The sequence below is a fragment of the Hylobates moloch genome, unplaced genomic scaffold, assembly GCF_009828535.3.
Source record: "Hylobates moloch isolate HMO894 unplaced genomic scaffold, HMol_V3 SCAFFOLD_18, whole genome shotgun sequence".
NCBI lineage: Eukaryota > Metazoa > Chordata > Mammalia > Primates > Hylobatidae > Hylobates > Hylobates moloch.
Genome location: NW_026652293.1, coordinates 16,252,845 through 16,272,956, shown reverse-complemented (window position 1 = coordinate 16,272,956; position 20,112 = coordinate 16,252,845). Strand labels below are relative to the sequence as shown.

Below are 20,112 nucleotides of genomic sequence, written 5' to 3'. Positions count from 1 at the left end.
AGTGGACACATTAATAAAACCAACACAAGGGGGGCAAACTCAGTTTTTGTTGGGAAATGTCCTCATGTCACTTATAATTAAAAGGTGTTTTGTTTGGCATAGAATTTTAGGTATTTCTTTCTCAACACATTGAAGATGTCATGCCAGCATCTTCTAGATTCCATTGTTACTGATGTGAAGTAAGCAGTCAATATGTTGCTCCTTTGAAGGTAATCTTTCTTCTCCTATTTAAAGAAAAAGATGTCCCTTTTTCTTTAGTGTTTTATAGCTGAATATACACTGTGTGTGGGCATAGATTCTTTTTTCTTTATATTATATTCTTTCTTCTTCCTTTCTATAGAGGAGTCCACAATCCTTTGAGTTTATTTTTTCTTTGCTTTTTTTTTCTTGAGGATCAAAATCACAATATTGGTGCTTATTTGACAGACTTTAAAATTTATTTTAAATAGCTTACAAAGAATAGTGGTTATATTTATAGAACACTTTATGTAACAGTCAAGATTTGCCTTTCTTTATGATTTTATCACATAAATGTTTACCTAAATAATATATTATTTAGCTTTTCTTGGTTTTGAACATTACATAAAATGTCTCATCATGTATCTTCTTCAGCAACTTGTTCCTTTTGATTCACTCATTTTCAGTTTGGCTGTAGTTAATTCATTTCCCTGATGTTTAGTGTTCTGTTGTATGGATATAACAATCTATTGATTTTAACACTGATGGATATCTAAGATTACATCCAGACTTTGCTTTTATGAGCAATTTTGGTAAATGACTTTTGGTGCACGTTTCAGAATGCAATTTCTGGGTCATAGGAAATTCATATTCTAAAAATAAAAGGGTAGTACCAAAGTGTTAACTTGTGCAGGTTTACACTCCAATAAAGAGTTAAATCTTTGTCCCTTGCTCTATGTTTTTGCCCAAATTGGAGATTTTCAGGTTTTTAAAACTTGGCCAGTCTGGTGACTGTGAAGTACTATTTCATTGTTTTTTATTTGACATTCTCTGATTACAAATGAGGCTGTGTAACTTGCTGATCCTTATTAGTGATGTAAGTTTCTTCATCTGCATGTGCCTATTCAAATCTTTTGAACAATTAAATTATATTGGATGATATGTTTTTACTGGCATGTGGTAGTTTGTTTATTATACTGTAGATTCTAAATCTTTGAACAATTTGTATGTATTGCAAATATACTGTTTTTTGATGACTAAATGTTCTGAATTTCAATCAAGTCAAATTTATTCCATCATGTCTTAAGAAACATCTATCTCCAAAGAAAAATGTCAGTTTGGTATGTTTGTTTCTAAATCTTTATACTTTTTTTTTTTTTTTTTGCTAAACTGTATATGCTAGGAGTTCCAATAAGAATAGCTGACATCATGGCATGTGCCAGTAATCCCAGCTACTCAGGAGGCTGAGGCCGGAGAATTGCTTGAACCTAGGAGGCAGAGGTTGCAGTGAGCTGAGATCACGCTACTGCACTCCAGCCTGGGCAACAGAGCAAGACACTGTCTCAAAAAAAAAAAAAAAAAAAAAAAAAAAACAGCTGACACCTTTCTCAGAGGGAAATTTTTTAGTGTTTGAAAATTTCGTATGATTTTGCAATAAGCAAAACAGGAACTTTTTGGAATTTGAATTGGAGCCATTTGATTCTTGAACATATGGAATAATTTGCCTGCCTTATACAGTCAACACTGCTTCAATTTAATCCATATATTTAACACATCTTTTGCTCTTCCTTACTTCTTGTATCTCAGACCTTCCAACCCGGTTCTTTCATCTGAGAAAATTTTCTCCCTGAGGTACTTCCTTAAAGTACTTCCTTAAGGATTTCTTTTTGCTGTAGGTGTATCAGTCAGGGTTCAACCAGAGAAGAAAAAACTGGGAGATTCTATATATATACATACACACATGAGATTTATGAGAAGGAATTGTCCTACATGATCGTAGGGCTGGCTAAGCAAGTGTGAAATTCACAGGACAGGTTGTCAGTAAGGGAAAATCATGGGCAGTCTTGAACTAAGGGGCAAAGGCCCAAGCTGTCTTCCATAAGTAGAATTCTTCTCTCTCTGAAGGAAACCTTACACCTGTTTTGTTGCTGTTGTTGTTGTTTGCTTGTTTTGACACAGGGTCTCACTCTGTCGCCCAGGCTGGAGTGCAGTGGCAGGCATGCTCACAGCTCACTGCAGTCTCAAACTCCTGGGCTCAGGTGATCCACGTTAGCCTCCATAGTAGCTGGGACTATAGGTGTGCACCATCACATCCGGCTAATTTTTGTATTTTTTGTAGAAACAGGGTTTCACTATGCTGCCCAGGCTAGTTAGTCCTCTTTTTAAGGCTTTCCAAGTGATTCAGATAGGTCCACCAATTAGATTAACTAGAATAATCTTCTTTATTTATAGTCAAATGATTAGGAGTTTTAATTTTATCTTTAAAATCCTTTCATAGCAAAACCTAAATTACTGTTTGATGCAATAATTGGGGATGGTAGCCTAGCTAAGTGGACACATTAATAAAACCAACACAAGGGGGGCAAAATCAGTTTTTGTTGGGAAATGTCCTCATGACACTCATAATTAAAAGGTGTTTTGTTTGACACAGAATTCTACATATTTTTTCTCAACACATTGAAGATTTCATGCCAGTATCTTCTAGATTCCATTGTTGCTGCTGCGAAGTAAGCTGTCAATATGTTGCTCCTTTGAAGGTAATCTTTTTTCTCCTATTTAAAAAAATTTCCCTTTTCTTTAGTGTTTTATAGCTGAATATACACTGTGTGTGGGCATAGATTCTTTCTTCTTTATTCAGTTTGGATGTTAAGACTTCATAAATTTGTAAATTTATGAAGTGTATTTTCATTAGTTCTGGCACTATCCTTTCAACTACTGTCTCTGTTCCATTTTCTGTCCTCACCTATTAGAACTGACTATACGAATTTAAGGACATTCTTAGTCTACCCTCTATGTCTATCAACTTCCTATATTTTCTATTTCTCTGTCTTTCCATACCATATTCTGTATAACTTCTTTTTCAAATATATCTTCAGCTTAGCAAACCTCTCTTCACTTAGATTTGATCTGAAATTACACCCATCAACTTATTTAATTTCAATTATTACATGCTTCCTTAACAGAAGTTTATTTGCAACCTTTTCAAAATTGGCTTTGCACTCTTTAAAGTTTTTCTTCTCTGAACATTTTAAAGCTTGTTTCTTCTTTCAACACGTTAAACATGGCTATTTTCATATTCTATTTCTGATAATTCCAATATTTAAAGTCTTTGCAGTCAGTTTCATCTGTTGTTTCTGCCAGCTCTCATTTATAATTTCTTTCGTTGTATTTTTAATAATTTTTCTTTCTTTTTTTTTTTTTTGAGACAGAGTCTCACTCTGTTGCCCAGGCTGGAGTGCAGTGGCACAATCTCAGTCACTACAAGCTCCTCCTCCCAGGTTCATGCCATTCTTCTGCCTCAGCCTCCCAAGTAGCTGGGACTATAGGCACCTGCCACCACGCCCAGCTAATTTTTTTGGATTTTTTTTTTTTTAGTAGAGACGGGGTTTCACCGTATTAGCCAGGATGGTCTCGATCTCCTGACCTCGTGATCTGCCCGCCTCGGCCTCCCAAAGTGCTGGGATTACAGGTACCTGTTGCTAGGATCTAATAATTTTTTCTCCTGTGAGTCACTGTGCCCGGCCCTTTTAATAATTTTTAACAGTAAAATTTCCTTTTGGAATTTTAGCTGGAAGAATTATTTGATGCCTGGCTGAAGGTGATTTCCTGAAGAGTGAATATATGTTTGCCTCTTCCTGAGGTCTGGGGGCACTAACATTTAGGGTCCTTTAAATTTGCTTTGAGTTTTGTCAGCCAAAATCTGAAAATATTAATTCAGGCTGCAAATTTCTGTGCAGACTGACATGTAGTTACTTCTTAACAGCACTTTTCCCTTCCCTCTACCCAGCACTAATGCTTTGGATGTATGAGTTTCCTTACAGATGCCCAGGAAACTGACTGAGAAAGCAAACACCTTTATTTCTAGTTTACTTGTACATTAAGTCTTCTCAGAATTACAGGAATTGGGTTTCGTATTACACTTCTCATCTTGTAAAGTGAGCACTAGGTTTTGTCTCCTATACTGTCTCAACATAAGGAGTTCTTTAAATATTACTTTTAAATTGTAGTATGTAGGTTATCTATGAATCCTACCCTGCCATATTATCAGAAATAAAACTTCACTTTAACTCTTTCCTTAAAATTATATGCTGCTTTCCTGGGTCAAAGTCCTCTCAAATTTGAAGCATAAGCTGTTCTAAGAGATAACCTGAATAATTCTAGACCTATAATGGATCACAAAGTCATAGTCATAAATCTTTTGTATCTAATAAATATTTTTATACTTTTTCAGCCATATCAGTAGTATCTTTGAGGATTCATCTGTGTTAGTTTTTTACCAATTGACTCTTCTTTTAGAAGTTTGTGAAACTCTGTCAACAAGAATCTTTTCAATCCTTTCAGGGCTGTCTTCACGTATCACTTTTTTAAGAATCATGAGCATATCAAGTTCTAGAAGACAGTCAATTTGTGCAAGTAAGACTATCCACATTGTCCACATAATTAGTTGTTTGATTGACCATTTTCATATTTTACATTTAACCTCCTTGACCAAACTGTATTTTTTAAAAGTCCTACACAGATATGTATTTTGTTAATGTAATTTCTCTAAGAATGAGGCAGACATTAAGATTTGCTGAGCATCAACAAGGCACCATGCACTGTGCTGAGAGTGTACATGTGTTACTTCACATATACTTCATTATAATCCTGTGAGGTAGGTGGTAATATTTCTATTTTAAAGAAAAAGAAATATGTACTCATGTAAAACAGATATTCTGCGATACAGTCAAGATGTAACCCAACTATACATGACTCCTAAAAAGTAAATGCTTCTGTAACTATGCAAAAAAATTACTGTTTTATTAACTTTATTAAGTGGTAAGGAACTAGTTACAGAAGCTCATGATCAAAGGGAAGTAAGTTAGATATTCTACCCACCCATTCAATCCCTAACCCCCATATAATTTAATCTTCACAACTCAGTTTTGATAATGGAAGACAGTGCCTCTTCTTGATAGAGAAAAATACGAAAACGTGCTGATATTTTACTCAACAAGCATGCACTGCATGACTAGCTTAGGACTGTACTGTGCTATACTTCAGCATTTATAAAGCACTATCACTTGATCTTCCTTTCAACCCTGGGAAGTAACTGAGTCTATGCTTGGAGACCTCTAGGGACAAAAAGCTCCAAAAGCAGCCACTCATTTTGGAAATTCACAAGACATCTCTGATCCTGAAATCCATGCTCCTTAAGTTTGTGTATAGGATAACCTTAACCCTTTCCTTAATGTAAAACTTCACTTATTGGAAGACAGGTATCTCCCCTGCCCCAGAGTATTTTGTAATCTCAGCTTATTTTTTAAAATTTCCTCAGAAGTAGTAGCATTAATTGTTGCCATGCTGACTTCTTTACTGACCTAATTTGAAGGTTATTTTGAGTGATATAGTATCTTCCCTTCTAACAGTTCAAAAAAAAAATTATTAGACTGTCAGCTTCTCAAGGGCATTACTGAGTTTTTATTCATATTTGTATCCTGGCCCTGAGCACAGTTTATGACACACAGTAGGTCTTCATTAAATGTTTAATTCACATACTAAACTTTACACTTAATAGTTTAAAGTAAACTTTAAACTTTACACGGAATAAGAAAAACAAGTGTTAAGAACTTAATTCAAATTTTGTATACAGAAACTAAGACAACCCAATTTATGAGACTTGCTTTGATTACACAATGGAATGACAGAAGCAGTGCATCCAAAATTTCTGAAATCTGATGTCTAGTTACTGCTTTTTTGAAATAGCAATTACATTTTCTGAACCAAAAATCAGGACAAACAGCATAACTATGAGTCGTCTTATTAATTCTGATTGTATGAGTATTAAAAAGTCTTACAAAGCTTAAAAAGTTAAATATTCATTTTATGAACTATTTTATAAACTATATTACAATGGAATAATCCTATAAAAATACAGTTTGTTAGTTTACCGTATCAATCCACCATACCAAAATAACTTCTTCTAAGATGCCTTATATAAGTAAAACTAGTCATGTTGCTGCTTCTTCTGTGAATGTATATTCTTCCTCAATGAGACTTTAAGCTCAGCCACATTTGGTGAGAAATTTTTTAATAGCAAAGTTATTACATAATATTTCTAGAGTGCTATGTCATAACCAGCTATGAGTTACAAAAGAAACAAAAATTTCCTGACATTCTAGAAAAGATGCTACTCAGGATGTGTACATAGTTTTACAGTAACACAAATGTGTAAAACTGACAATGTTCTCTTACAGAAGAAAAATGTGGAGGTCCACTCTTACCTGCTTAAAAAGCTGGAGGTTAATGGCAGTTTCCAGGAACTGTTTCATCACGCTTGAGCGGTGCTTTACAAAACTCTCCTCACAGAAAGTGACGGGCTCACCCTAGATAGAAATAAAGATTTTAAGGGCATCAATAAAAGGTTAGTCAGACAGAACTAGTCTCTTTAAATAGGTATATGGAGAGTGATAGAGGAAGTGTAAGGTGCAGAAGCAACAGACCGTTCCTTACACAGAATAGTTGACGCTAGTAGAAATACTCCTCTACTAAGCCTGTACTACAGCTTTCTAATCCAGGATCCATGTACTCTTAAAATTGCTCAATTTTACTCCCTCGAGTAAAAGTAAATCCCCTAAAAATAAAGATTTGACATCATCAGATTGAATTATGAGTATTAAACAGAGCACATATACCTGAAAATATCACATCATTTTATTGCATCCTGATTAGAAAACATTGTTACTATAAAAACTGCTGCATGATTTTTTGACATTTGCACTTAGTTGTTATGATCATTAATTTGTTTTTTAAGTAATGAAAAGATTTTACAATCACCTTCTCTCCATGACTGCAAAACAATTCAGGCTGGATACTTTCCAGGATAAGTCCTACTTGGCATCTGCTTTCATTAATCTTTTGCGTTAAGTAATCATATTTTTGCAAGTGTCTTGTGGTAGCTCTACCAAATGCTCCTCCAAACCACCAAGGACTTGAATCTCAAGTCCTACTGATTCCATTTTTTTCTATTTATTCCTTTGCATGAATGCAGAAAATCATCACCCACTGCTAATTCCTACCACCTGCTATTTCTCTCATCAGCCTGAACAGCCCTCTAGCCCATTCAACACAAAGATAAGTGACTAAACTTTACGACAAAAATGAAAACAGAGATGAATAAAAATGATTCATTCATTACAATGCACCTTGTAGCAATATTTATGTCATAGGAAAAAGGAAAAAGTGTGCCTGTTTACCTTCTAATAGAACTTTGAAAAAAAAAAACAATTATAATTTAACTACAATGATAATTTAATCTTAAGGAAGACTCAATATTATTACAGATATCTTTAAGTACAATTCTGAAAATAGGTTCCTGTATAAATAAAATAACGAGAGTAACTATGTAATTAAACTATTACCACTTTCTGATAAAGTTAATACACTATAGAGAACTGTACTGTTACATTCAGTAGACACTAGTCACATGTAGCTATGTAAATGTAAATTTATGAAGATTAATTAAAACTTCAGTTCCTCAGTCATACTACCCACATTTGAACTGCTCAATGGTCACATGTGGTTAGTGGCTACTATATTGAACAGCACAGATATAGAACATTTCCTTTAGCATAAGAAGTTTTCCTGGATAGCACTGCTATAGAAAAAAGAAAACAAAATTCAAACAAATTATTAAAGAAGACAATTCGATAAACTCTTAAGTGGTGTCACCTACTATCAGCCACCAGCCAATGATTCATAATAAAAATGTCATTATACATTTTTATACAGATGATTGCCAATTTTTTTCAAGGGGGAGGGGTTGGGGAGGGTGTCATTCTGCCATGCAGGCAGGATTATAGTGGTTCATTCATGGCTCACTGCAGCCTTTACCTCCTGGGCTCAAGCGATCCTCCCACCTCAGCCTCCCAAGTAGCTGGGACTACAGGCACATGCCACCATGTCCGGCTAACATTTTGTATTTTCTGTAGAGAAAGGGTTTCGCTATGTTGCCCAGGTTGGTCTCAAACTCCTGGGCTCAAGAGATCTCCGCACCTCGGCCACCCAAAAAGCTGGAATTCTAGGCATAAGCCACCAACCCAGCCTATTATTGCCAATGGTAAAGAGTTACAAATGATCTTTAAATTACATATTTTTTAAACTGGACTAATTTACATAAATATATTTTGGATGATCACAAATGTACTATATTTTCCACTATCACAGAATTTATAATCTATCGGAGGAAGAAAATCTATAACAGGCAAGCCTGTTAAAAATAAAGGTCTATTGTTTTCTAATCTCTAGTACTAGCATCATCCCTAGTTACACTGGGAGCCCAATAAATGTTTTATGATTGAATTTTAAAAATAAAATAAAAATAGCAAATGAACTAAGCCTTATTCCATATGACATATCATCTTCACAAAAATAAATACAATTTAAAAAATAAATATAAGTAATTGCCCCTAATGGCAGTCCTGGCATCACTGGTATTACAAAGTAATCAGGACTAATAGTAACTTTAGTTTTTATGTGATAGATTTTTCCTTAAACATGTAAAGATGTATTTCAAGACAAGAAGAAATGGATGAGACTAAAGTCTATGCTTTCTTAAGAGTTGGGCATAGTTTAATTATTAGCCTATGTGAATTAAGCTGGAAGAATTCTGTCCTCATTAACCTCTGAGTACTTTCAATCTCTCCAGAGAACAAGTAAAGATAAAGCTCAGATTTGCTGTCCATCCACTTGTGATGACACAAATCACAGAAAAACTTTGAACTAAACCTTCAATTTGATTAACACGGTTTATTTACTAAGAATCTCTGATAATAACAAAAGACAAAGCACTGACACATTAGAATTTTCTCTCAAGGAAAAAAATGTCTTTATTAATAATGCTTTAAAGTTGTATATATTAATATACAGGAACCTCAATTACTGCCATCATTGGAAGCCTCAATTATTGTCATCCTTAAGGCATATGCTATGAAACATATTAATAAATGACTCCTCAGTATGAGTTCTTTAAAATCAAAGTTGAATGACATGAGAAGAATTCTGCCTATGATTTTAACCCAGGTTATGAGTATTTGAAGTTCATGTGGTTAACTACATTGTTAAACATTTCGTGGCAAAATCAATAGGACTAGTTTGTCAACTGATACGCAGTGATGTTTCTCAAAGTGTGATCCAAGGTCAGACTTTTCCACAGGATCTGTAACAACAAAAGTATTTTCATAATAATGTAAGTCATTATTGGCACTCTTCGCTCTCATTTTCTCCTGAGATCCAACAGTGTTTCCCAAAAGCTACATGGTTGGCAATACTGCGATAGACTGAATATGGAATCAAATATCAGAATCCAGCTGACTTCTATTAAGTCAGATATCAAAAAGATCTGAAAAAAATGTAAAACGATATTGTTCAGCCTAAATTTGTTTAGGAATATAGCAATTTTTCATAAAAATGTTTTATATTCATATTTAATTAGTTTATATTGCTTTTTAAATAAATGTATATTTTGTTTTAATTTCTAATATGGTAAATATTTATATATATACCTCACATAAATGAAGGTTCTTTGATAATTTTTAAGAATATAAAGACATCCAGAGACCAAAATGTTTGAGAACTACTGATATACAGTAACAAGTAGGGGTCAAAGGTGACTTCCAGATTTCTAGATTAAGGGTCATAAAATGACATTATTTATTAGAGACTGAAAATATAGAAAGAAAACCACATTTAAGGAGAAGTTGATAAAATCAATTTTGGCAAATGTTTTCGGTAGTATTCCTACTGGAGCCTGAGACAGGGGTTCTTGTTCAATTGATTTTCGCAGATCACTCTCAGGAAAAAGGTATTAAAGAAAACAAGACAAGGCAGAGGAAAAAGTCAAGCAAGAATATGGTCTCAACTGGAGATGAGCTTCAGCCGAATCCCATGGGAAAGCACTGACTGTACCACAGAGTTGATCCCACTTTGAGGCAGAGAGGCCAGCTTCTTATATCCCGTATAAGAAGTGGTCTTTTTCAATGGTGAGAGGTGCAAAGATGAGGGTTGAACATAGTTTTCCCGGTGAGGCACTCCCATTTAGCTAAGTGCAATTTTTCACAAAACGGCAACAAGTACAGGGGATCCAGGCAGGGCATCAACAATATCTACTACAGATGTTTGTGAAATACATGAAGATATGTAGCACAAAGCTAGAAACTCGTGTTAGGAAAATTTGTTATTTAATACATACTTAAGAATTATCTGTACAGACTTGAATATTAAAGTTGAGTTGATCAATCTACTCACAGAAAACACTTATGCAATTGAGAAATACCCATCTATAACCTATTTTTATAAATGTTGTACTATTCATTCACAGAAAAGTAAGTAAACATACGATTCTGTAAAGACATAAAGTAACCACGTAGAAACATAAAACAATGGAAAAGAAAATCTCTTCATGAGATAATTCTGACGTGAGAGAAAAACAAGTGAATATTTTGCTCCATAAAACAGTGATGGGGCGAAAAGAAAGGAATCAAAAGCAGTCATTTCAATGGAAAGCCCAACAAAGGAACATAAACAGCTATCAGGAAAACATAATCTGCAGTAGAATCGGAATAAAGTTTATATTACAGAGAAGAGAAACAGATTTTCTTAGAGACTTATTTTCTGCCATATATTCAAGGTTATTTTCATGTATCTTATCTGTGAACTCTGGAGGTCTGGGACTAAATTCTTGTTCATCTTTGCATTCCCTATGGCAGTGGTCCCCAAACTTTTTGGCACCAGACATGGGTTTTGTGGAAGACAATTTTTGCACGGACCAGAGGAGGGGGGAATGGTTGTGGGATAATTCAAGCACATTACATTTATTGTGTACTTTATTTATATTATTATTACATTGTAATACATAATGAAATAATTCTACAACTCACTATAATGTAGAATCAATCAGTGGGAGCCCTGAGCTTGTTTTCTTGCAACTAGATGGTCTTATCTGGGGGTAATGGGAGACAGTGACAGATCGTCAGGCATTAGATTCTCATAAGGAGCATGCAACCTAGATCCCTCGCATATGCAGTTCATAATAGGGGTTTTGCTCCTATGAGAAAGGAGGTGGAGTTCAAGCAGTAATGTGAGCCATGGGGAGTGGTTGTAAATCCAAATGAAGCTTCATTGCCTCACCTGCCGCTCACTTCCTGCCATCTGGCCTGGTTCCTAACAGGAGCTGGGGATCCCTGCCCTGCAGCACCCAACCCAGTACCCTGCATTTTGAGTGTTAAATAAATATCTGCTAGTTACTACATGAATTATTTATATAGAATAATTAAGCCACAAGTAAGTTATGGATGAAATACAGCTGTTTTTCTACCCTAGTATTCTGTTCAACTTCAGAGTGATAATCATTATTGACATACTGTTTGTGTTTGTTTGTTTTAAGAATGAGTATCTTTAAAGTTCTATATATTGTACCCGGAGTAGAAAACTTTGTAAAAACAAGAAAATACTTAAAACATAGATTAGATCTTTACTATCAGGATGTGCATGACTTAGCAAGAGTTCACTGTGAAAGAAAATTAGGGCATCAGAAAGAATGATAATGTAAAAAATGTGAAATATAATCCAAAACATCAACATTATACTTATTCAGTTCCTTAATGCACCTGGACTCAATGTAATGTCATATTACAAAAGGAGTATAAACAAACTAAGCAAAAATGTCTGCATATTGATGGCTATTTTAAATTTAAAATATCTGAAAGACTCTGCTGTCAGATATCTCATGGGAATGTTCAAATATTTGCAGATTCTCACAAGAAATAATAATAATAAATGATTTTCAGGTTATATAGCATTTTTCTTCTACATGTCCCAGTGCTATTATTATGTAAGGTACAGCAACTCTACTTTCAGAGTATATTAACCATAGAAACAGTAATTTTCTTCCATTGTTGGCACTTTAGCTAGAAGTCAATGAAAAAGAACCTCACAGTCAAACTATAAAGTTTAATCATCAGCATCAAAATATTCTATTTGTACACATTATTTTATTACTTTATCCTCAAGTTGCTGGATCTGTCTTGAAAAAAGAAAAACTACAGCTACCTACTAATGTTCTATTTACCTATGATTCAGCAACTTAAGATAGAAAAAGGAACTAATTTTTCTAAATCAGACATTGCTGTTTCTAGCTTTTCGTGTGAATTTAAATACTTAGAAAAAATTAATAGATTGTGCATTAACTTTGTTCATACTATTAAAAAATACATTTTTCTTCCCCACAACTTAAGGCAGTAAGAAAAACACTCTCCATTCTCTTAAAACATATCAGTGATATATAAATGGAACACTTACTACCCAAGTCCCTAGTTCTATCTGTTCCAAAGTACTTGAGGAGAAACTGTATATTATTACTGAAGCAATTAAGCAAAATTCTCTCCCTACTAATTAGAAATGAGCAGAAAGAAAGTGCCATGAAACAACTTTTATCCATTAGAAAGCCAGACGCACACCAAATATTTCTTTGGTGGTAACCATCTCTCAAGTCAACAGGTCTATCTGTGCTCAAGCAAGAGTAATGACATGAAAGGATGCGTAAAATGTTTTAGTAACCATAAAACTGTGAGGAGTAGTACTTTTCAACTTGGATTTTTAAAACTCTAACAAGTTGACAGTTACAAATTTCTTAAATGGAAATGTTAAGACAAAGATTTAGTGAATGGCCTTTTAAATTATGGATGCCAACCCTGTGATTAAATTGCTTGAGCTTAATCACTAAATACAACAACATTACTTACTGATAATGTTTTAAAGAAAATAATCAAAAAATGTTTGAAAGATAACTCCTCCAACTTGTCAAACGGAGGCCCGGATTACTAACCAATCTTTATTTTTAAAGTAACTTATTTTTTATCCATTAGCAAGGTTCAAGGCAGCCCAGGAAAGCTTGAGTGATGGAAACACATGACAGCACCTTAAGCATTAAAGGGAATAAACTTGAGTGTTACTTCTGTGCTCTCAGACAGGATAATCAAGTATGCCTTTGAATATACTAAACAATATTTTAACTCAAACAAACATTTCTTCAGCATTAGCTGTTATTCAAAAATTTGACTTATTTTTTATAGCTTGTGACACAAGTGATACACAGAGGTATAACTAAAGACCATTTCTTAGTTATTTAATACAATCACTTAAAAGTATTGTCATGTTTAAGGCAGTGTTTTCCTTTCTGGAAAGATGCTTTGTTTGTGGTTATGCTAAAGGGATTTTCCTTACTAAATCTACTGATTTTAATATTTTATTTTTAATAATGATGACATAAACAGCATTTACTACATGCCAACCCAAGAAGTATCATTCCTTTTTTTTAACAAATGCAAACACCAAAGCACTAATAGGTTAATTTGCCCCAAGTCATACAACTAGTTGGTCACAGAATGAGGATGAATCCAGGCAGTATGGTTAGAGTCTTGTGCTCTTACCACTTTTCTTCCATTCATTTAGTACATTAATTTTATCTCACATTTTTCAATTCTTAAAAAGTAGCTAACTTGATGTTGGCTAAAATCCAAAAAAGAGTAAAATATTCATTACTTTATTTACATTTCCAACAACTTTAAGGAGTTTTATATTTTTCTCTGTAATTAAGGGTAGGTACAATTTATTTGCCAATCATGCCGAGGTAACATTTAGAGAGTATAGATTATGCACTGTAAGTAACAATTTAGGCTTGCCAGCTTAGACGTTTTAAGTACTTAACTTATAAAATAAGTTACTCTTTAGCAGTATTTAGCATATGTATTTAGTATCTGTATAGGGATATGCAAATCATCCTGGTGGGTATTTTTCTCATAATCCACATCCACTGGTTCCCCAGTACTCCTGTCTTCCTAAGGTCTTTGAGATTTGAGCCTTCAGGATATTCACGAAGGTCCTTTCTTCCTCTTCTTCAGTAAGACCATAATAGCCACACCTGTCTCCCCACCTCTGGTCTTGCTCAAGTTTGATCTAACATGAACATCATAAAAGTGATCTTTCTAATACACAACACTAAGCACTGCATTCCCATGATAAATAATTGTAAACACTGTGCATTAATTGTAAGATAAAGCTGAAACTCTCCTGATTGAAAGGTCATTTATGAATGGTTCTGCTGCCTCTATAGGAGTGAATCCTAACCCTTTTTGGTTTTATTCTTTTTTGAGAACATGGTGAAAGACATGAAAAACGCATACATTCAATAGTTATCTCCCAGGTTTCTTGTTTCCCATATATTTCGAAATATAATTTTCTTTTATAATTTTCGGATTCATTTTGTTTACTACTGCTAGAGAAGAAATGACTATATCACCCTTTATCACTATAAGCTCCTGCGGGGACGGGGAAGGGGGGGGTGGGCACATGCTGAACATTATTTTTTGGTCCAGAAGCTTCAGAGAGGGCCTATTATAGCTGCATTCAACATATATCTGATAAACATAAATTATATCTATAATGCATCCTAATAAACAGAAGAAGTATATTCCTATACAATGAAGCATCTTGTCATTGACTTTTACTTTACATGATTTTCTACAGAAAGAGAAAAATAGACAAATCAAAACTCCCTTTCAGTACAACATATTCAGTCCTGCTGTGTAGAGTATTAAGACAAAGAAGGGAAGAGAAGAATTAGAAGACTGAAGGGAAGAGGATGAAGCTGTTTGAGTAGTAGTAGTTATTCCAGGTAAACAAAACCATAAATGGAAACAGACAGCATAAATATCAAATAATTTCTCCAATTTATATATCCATTATGAGATGCCTATACTGCCTGTTTCCATTAAGAAAATTCCTAAGACTTTGTATTCAGTTTGGTCTTTCCATTAGTGAATACTGAATGCCTTTCGTGTATCTTCATTTAGAAGTAATGCATGTTCAGGAAACATATCTTAAGAAGTGTATCACGGCCGGGAGCGGTAGCTCACGCCTGTAGTCCCAGCACTTTGGAGGCCGAGGTGGGCGGATCACGAGGTCAGGAGATCAAGACCATCCTGGCTAACACGGCAAAACCCCGTCTCTACTAAAAATACAAAAATTAGCATGGTGGCCGGCGCCCACAGGCATGGTGGCCGGCGCCTGTAGTCCCAGCTACTCGGGACACTGAGGCAGGAGAATGGCGTGAACCCGGGAGGCAGAGCTTGCAGCGAGCTGAGATCGCGCCACTGCACTCCAGGCTGGGAGACACAGTGAGATTCCATCTCAAAAAAAAAAAGCATCATATGATAACAGAGGCAAGGTAGAACAGAAATATGCCACACTACAGGAAAAGAGGGACCGTGAAAAAAACAGATTCAAACCTAAGCCCCACTCTTCACTAGCTAGAGAAACAGTGAGGTTACTTAAATTCTATGAATATCATTTTCCTCATCTTTAAAATATAAAGAGTAATATTTTGAAGGCTTGCAAAAATCCAACAAGAACACTTATCTAAAGGACCTATTAATGCCTGGTATCCAGTGGGTGCTCAATGGTCAGTTAATGTTTTAATAGTGATCAAAAATTATGAATATCAGTCAAAATAACAATGTAATTAACAAATCATATGTGAATAAGGCTGAAGAAATATGTTAAAATAAGTATAATTAATTCATAGAAAGAAGGGATCAGTACAAACTACAGCTTCCAGGATCATGAAGGAACTAGATGGCTATTAAAAGTGAGGATTAAAAGGGTTGCCAGGAAGAAAGAACATTATAAGTAAATGTGTGGAAGCCTGAGAAGCTTGGGACATTCGAAGCCATAGGCAGAATTCTCTGAACTGAGGTCAAAGTTTAGGAAAAACAGATAACAGACTGCCTGCCCATGGTAAGGGCCTTGAATGCCAGGTGAAGAGATGGCCCCTGAGACTGATCTGTCATTGGTCTAACCTACAGGTTTAGTTCTGTCAAAAGTAAGGGAAATAATGGTTTATTTTTATACGTATAAACAATCATAAAATTTTAAAAAGTAATGTCTAGTAAAATAATTCACATTATTAACACCTATTGAGTAATATTTTCCTTTCCAATTGTACTATAATAGCTACAGGATACTCCTTAAATATGTTTTTGAAACTTCTCTCTGCACTTAGCCCTTTTTTTAATATCAACCAAAATACATTTGATTGATATAAAATATTTTCGGTTGATATTAAAAAAAGGTCTAAGGGAAGAGAGAAGACATTGGTCTATTATATTAATGACCAAAAAGAATTATAAAACAAAACATTAATATACTTTTAATAAATTATGATACAAGTAATTTATAAAGATAATGGTTGAAAAAGCATAGTTTATGCACAAAAAGAAATAAATCATTTACCTTAAAAACTATCTCTTGTGAAAATAAATAAATGGAAAATAATCATCTAAATGCATTCAGTATACATTAAAAAGGAAGCTTTCATTAAAAGATTGAGTCAGAAGAAATGTAAAGGCATAGAAAATGAAAATACTCCTAAAAAAACTAGCAGCAGAAATGAAAACAGGAAAATATCAAATGTAAAAAGAAAAAAATGTAGGAAACTAACAAACAAATTTATAACAAAATGTGATCAATAAACAAGAAAGATACTCTAAGATAAAATTAAACATTTTTCACAGATAGTAACAATCTGGCTTTCAAGATTTTCTTTTTAAAAAGTCACTGAAATCTTATACTCCTATCTGTTCAATGAAGCTTAAAGGGTGAGAAAATTAAACAATGAAATCTACAGTAACTAATATTAAAGATGGGATATTTTATTAATGTCACTCAGCACCCAACAAACTGATAGTTTAAATCATTTTAGAAAATGTTCTCACTTCGATTTGCTCCTTTCTTCAAATCTGAAGTACTCAACAAATTTTAAAATAAAAATGAAGTTTAGTTTATAAAGATGAATACGTACTTAAATATGTCAAAATTCAAGCAAAGTGATATTTTTAACTTTCCTTCCTGTACTGTAAACTTGAAATCAATCCCTATTTTAAAAATTTGACATAACCAGAATCAATCACCAATTTTGTGTTTCAAACTCATTTTTATGTTTTAACTGATGCTGAACAATTAAAATACGAATATGCTCTACTGTAGTATAGATTATTGGTTTCCAATCTTTTAAAGAATGAGACCCTTATAACTATGAACAACTTTTTAAGACTCCCCCATGTGAGATATGTATACTCTATATAGTACTATGACTTATATAATGCTTTAAAAATATACACATATCTCAAAAAGATTAGCACGTAAACTAGACAAACACGCTTACAGAAACAGCAGCTGATCTGCCCATGCATTTAAGGAATGCTTCCAATAATTAGATGACCTTTTAGAACTATAACGACCACCTGAGTGGGAACCACTAACTCAGAAGTCAGTTTACAAAAGATATAACCCATTCACATTTGCTTAGTGCTTCAGAGTTTACAATTGAGTTTAACTGAGTTCCAATTGAGTTACCCTGAAAGATAGAAGGGGAAGGTATAAGAATTCTCATTTTACAAACATGAAGATCAAAATCTAGAGAGACTAAGGAAATGGGTCAAGGTTACACAGCTTAGTAACAACTCCTATTAGATAGCAGGCCTTCTTATTACTAAATCAATGGTTTTATATCTTACAACTTATTCACCCAGTGAAGGAAGAATAGTGTAATAATTTCTGTAAAGTCAGCCTAACATGCTCTAATCAACAATTCAGAGACAGCAACAAATGTTATTTTGACTTGCACCTTTTTGGATACTCTTAAAAACTTGGCTATAATTCTACACAATAATAATTATGGTATTAAAACAGAAAGAATGAGAAAATGAGCTAAGATATGCTAAAGAGATAAACCCACCTTGGCAAAGGGTCATGAATTAGGAAGACAACAAATTTCCAAATATTGTAAAACCTTCAAGTTCTATTTTTCTTAGGTATGACTTTGTACCTGTCATTTCTAAACTCATTAATCTAAAAAGCCCAATTGTCTTGTGAATTTCTTAAGGATCTTAACAAGATCAGGTAAGTGTTTTAAAATACAGTAATACAATTCTTTAATTAGTTAAGGAGTAAGTATTCCAATTCTAGAGCATTAATAAGGTAACACAAAGACTTTGGGAAATACTAATGAAAGAGTACTAAACAAAACTAAAAATAAAAAGTCAAAAATTGGAGATGAAATATATGTTTTAAAACATATTATTTTAGCTCTTAAAAGATTTCCATGATGCTTTTTGAAGGTGTAATATTAAAATGTCTCTTTTTCTTCTGTCTCATTCCAAAGAGCCATAAAAAAGCAAATTAAAACAGTGATGAAACAAAACGCTTACAGGTTTGTATCTCAGTGCATCTCTGTAGGATCCAAACAAAGCAGCCTGTGCTCTAAGAAACGCCCTAGCTACTCCATCACCCGTAGCTGTAGACTGTTTCTTCAGTTTATTTTTCAAGGCCGAGACCTGCATGACAGAGAGGAACAGTTAAATTAACACCTCAGAAACTGGTACAGCGAGGTAGGAACCCAATCAGCAGGCAAACCACAGTGTCTGCAGGTCAGCCAAAAATTCATCCTCCTCCCTGATAGCTTATCTTTTTAACTGCAGAGAGCACCTGCTGGTCTGTTAATTGAAACGAAAGCAGGAGAGGAGAGTAACGTGCTAATGCAAATTGGTTTATGCTCTCTTTTTTTCCCAAGGCCTCTTGACATAAATAAGCTTTAATTATTTGACAATAAACTGCTTATGAGCCACATTTCTACAGATTTCTAGCAATTACAACATGTGTCTACTTGTTTTGAGATGAAGCAGGTTAGGTTTTGTTCGTTTTTGCTATGTAAGGTTATTTGTTACAGGTCCTCCAGGATCACTTACCATTTAATTTTATTTTTGGAAGTCTCATTTGCATATATAATTTTCCAGTCATTTGTTGAATAGTTTTTGTCATTATGAGATAAAGAAGAGGGGAGAGGAGATAAAGTTATTGAAATTATATCATGAGTGGAGAATTTTATGCAAATATTATACATTGTGTCATTTAATCTTCACAACAGTCTTCTAAGAAAAGCATTCATATTCCCATTTATGAATGAAGAAATAGGGGAACAAAGATGTGAATTCATTTGCCCTTACTATGTAGCTAATAAGTGGCAAAGCTGGGATCTAAACCTAGTTCTGTCCAGTTTTTTCCACTACCACATGGTGAGTTTGAGTTCAATATCATTGTCTCATGAACCAGTAATCAGATTAAAACACTAATGTTTCTAAATCAAAGAAAAACGTATCTAAAAATTTGCATAATTTTAAAAGGTATTTAAGTTTGTTTTAATTTTTCATACATTTTTCTATCTTTCAATTTCAAGTGCTATGTATTTTAGAAAATACATATTATTTGTGAACAGAATTTTAAGTGAGATCATACTCCTGATGTAAACTCTTACTTTTTAAGGAGGAGGAGATATAAAATGCTCCTATGCATCCAATTCACTGTACCAATTCCTTTCACACAAAATAGAAAACTATATTCTGTTCATTTAAAAATATTGGTTCTCATATACATTCATCAATGCTTAAAATGGAAACATATTAAGTTGTGTAACAATTCTGTTTTATTTAGAAAAAAACTGGTACAACAAATTTTGGAAACAATACTCACTTAACAGAGCATATTCTTACCCTTATGAAACTATCATATAACAAAATAGTGTCATTTCTCCTTTTTAGGTATATATGTGCATACATATATATGCAAACATATACACACATACATACACACGCACACATATACACACATACAAACGCACGCACATATATATCTATGCAAGAAGGGTTATTTTTATTTCTTTATGCAAGTAGCCCTGACTTTACTTGTAGACGATTGTAATTGAACTGTCAACCTAATTAACAACTAAACTTTGAATAATGCTAATGAGAAATGAACACAGCATCAGAGGAAAGACCAGCTCTACAG

The 20,112-nt window shown here is 33.8% G+C and overlaps 1 protein-coding gene across 4 annotated transcripts in view; it reads right to left on the bottom strand.

Annotated features, from left to right (window-relative positions):
• The window catches only part of DENND1B (DENN domain containing 1B), a 269,661-nt gene that overhangs the window by 72,644 nt on the left and 176,905 nt on the right, over positions 1-20,112 (bottom strand). For all 4 annotated transcript variants that reach the window (XM_058430627.1, XM_058430629.1, XM_058430628.1 and 1 more), the window contains 2 exons: positions 18,480-18,605; positions 6,441-6,542 (listed from right to left, as the gene is read on the bottom strand). In XM_058430627.1, coding sequence (XP_058286610.1) covers positions 6,441-6,542; positions 18,480-18,605 — 228 coding nt within the window. The remainder of the gene's footprint in view (positions 1-6,440; positions 6,543-18,479; positions 18,606-20,112) is intronic.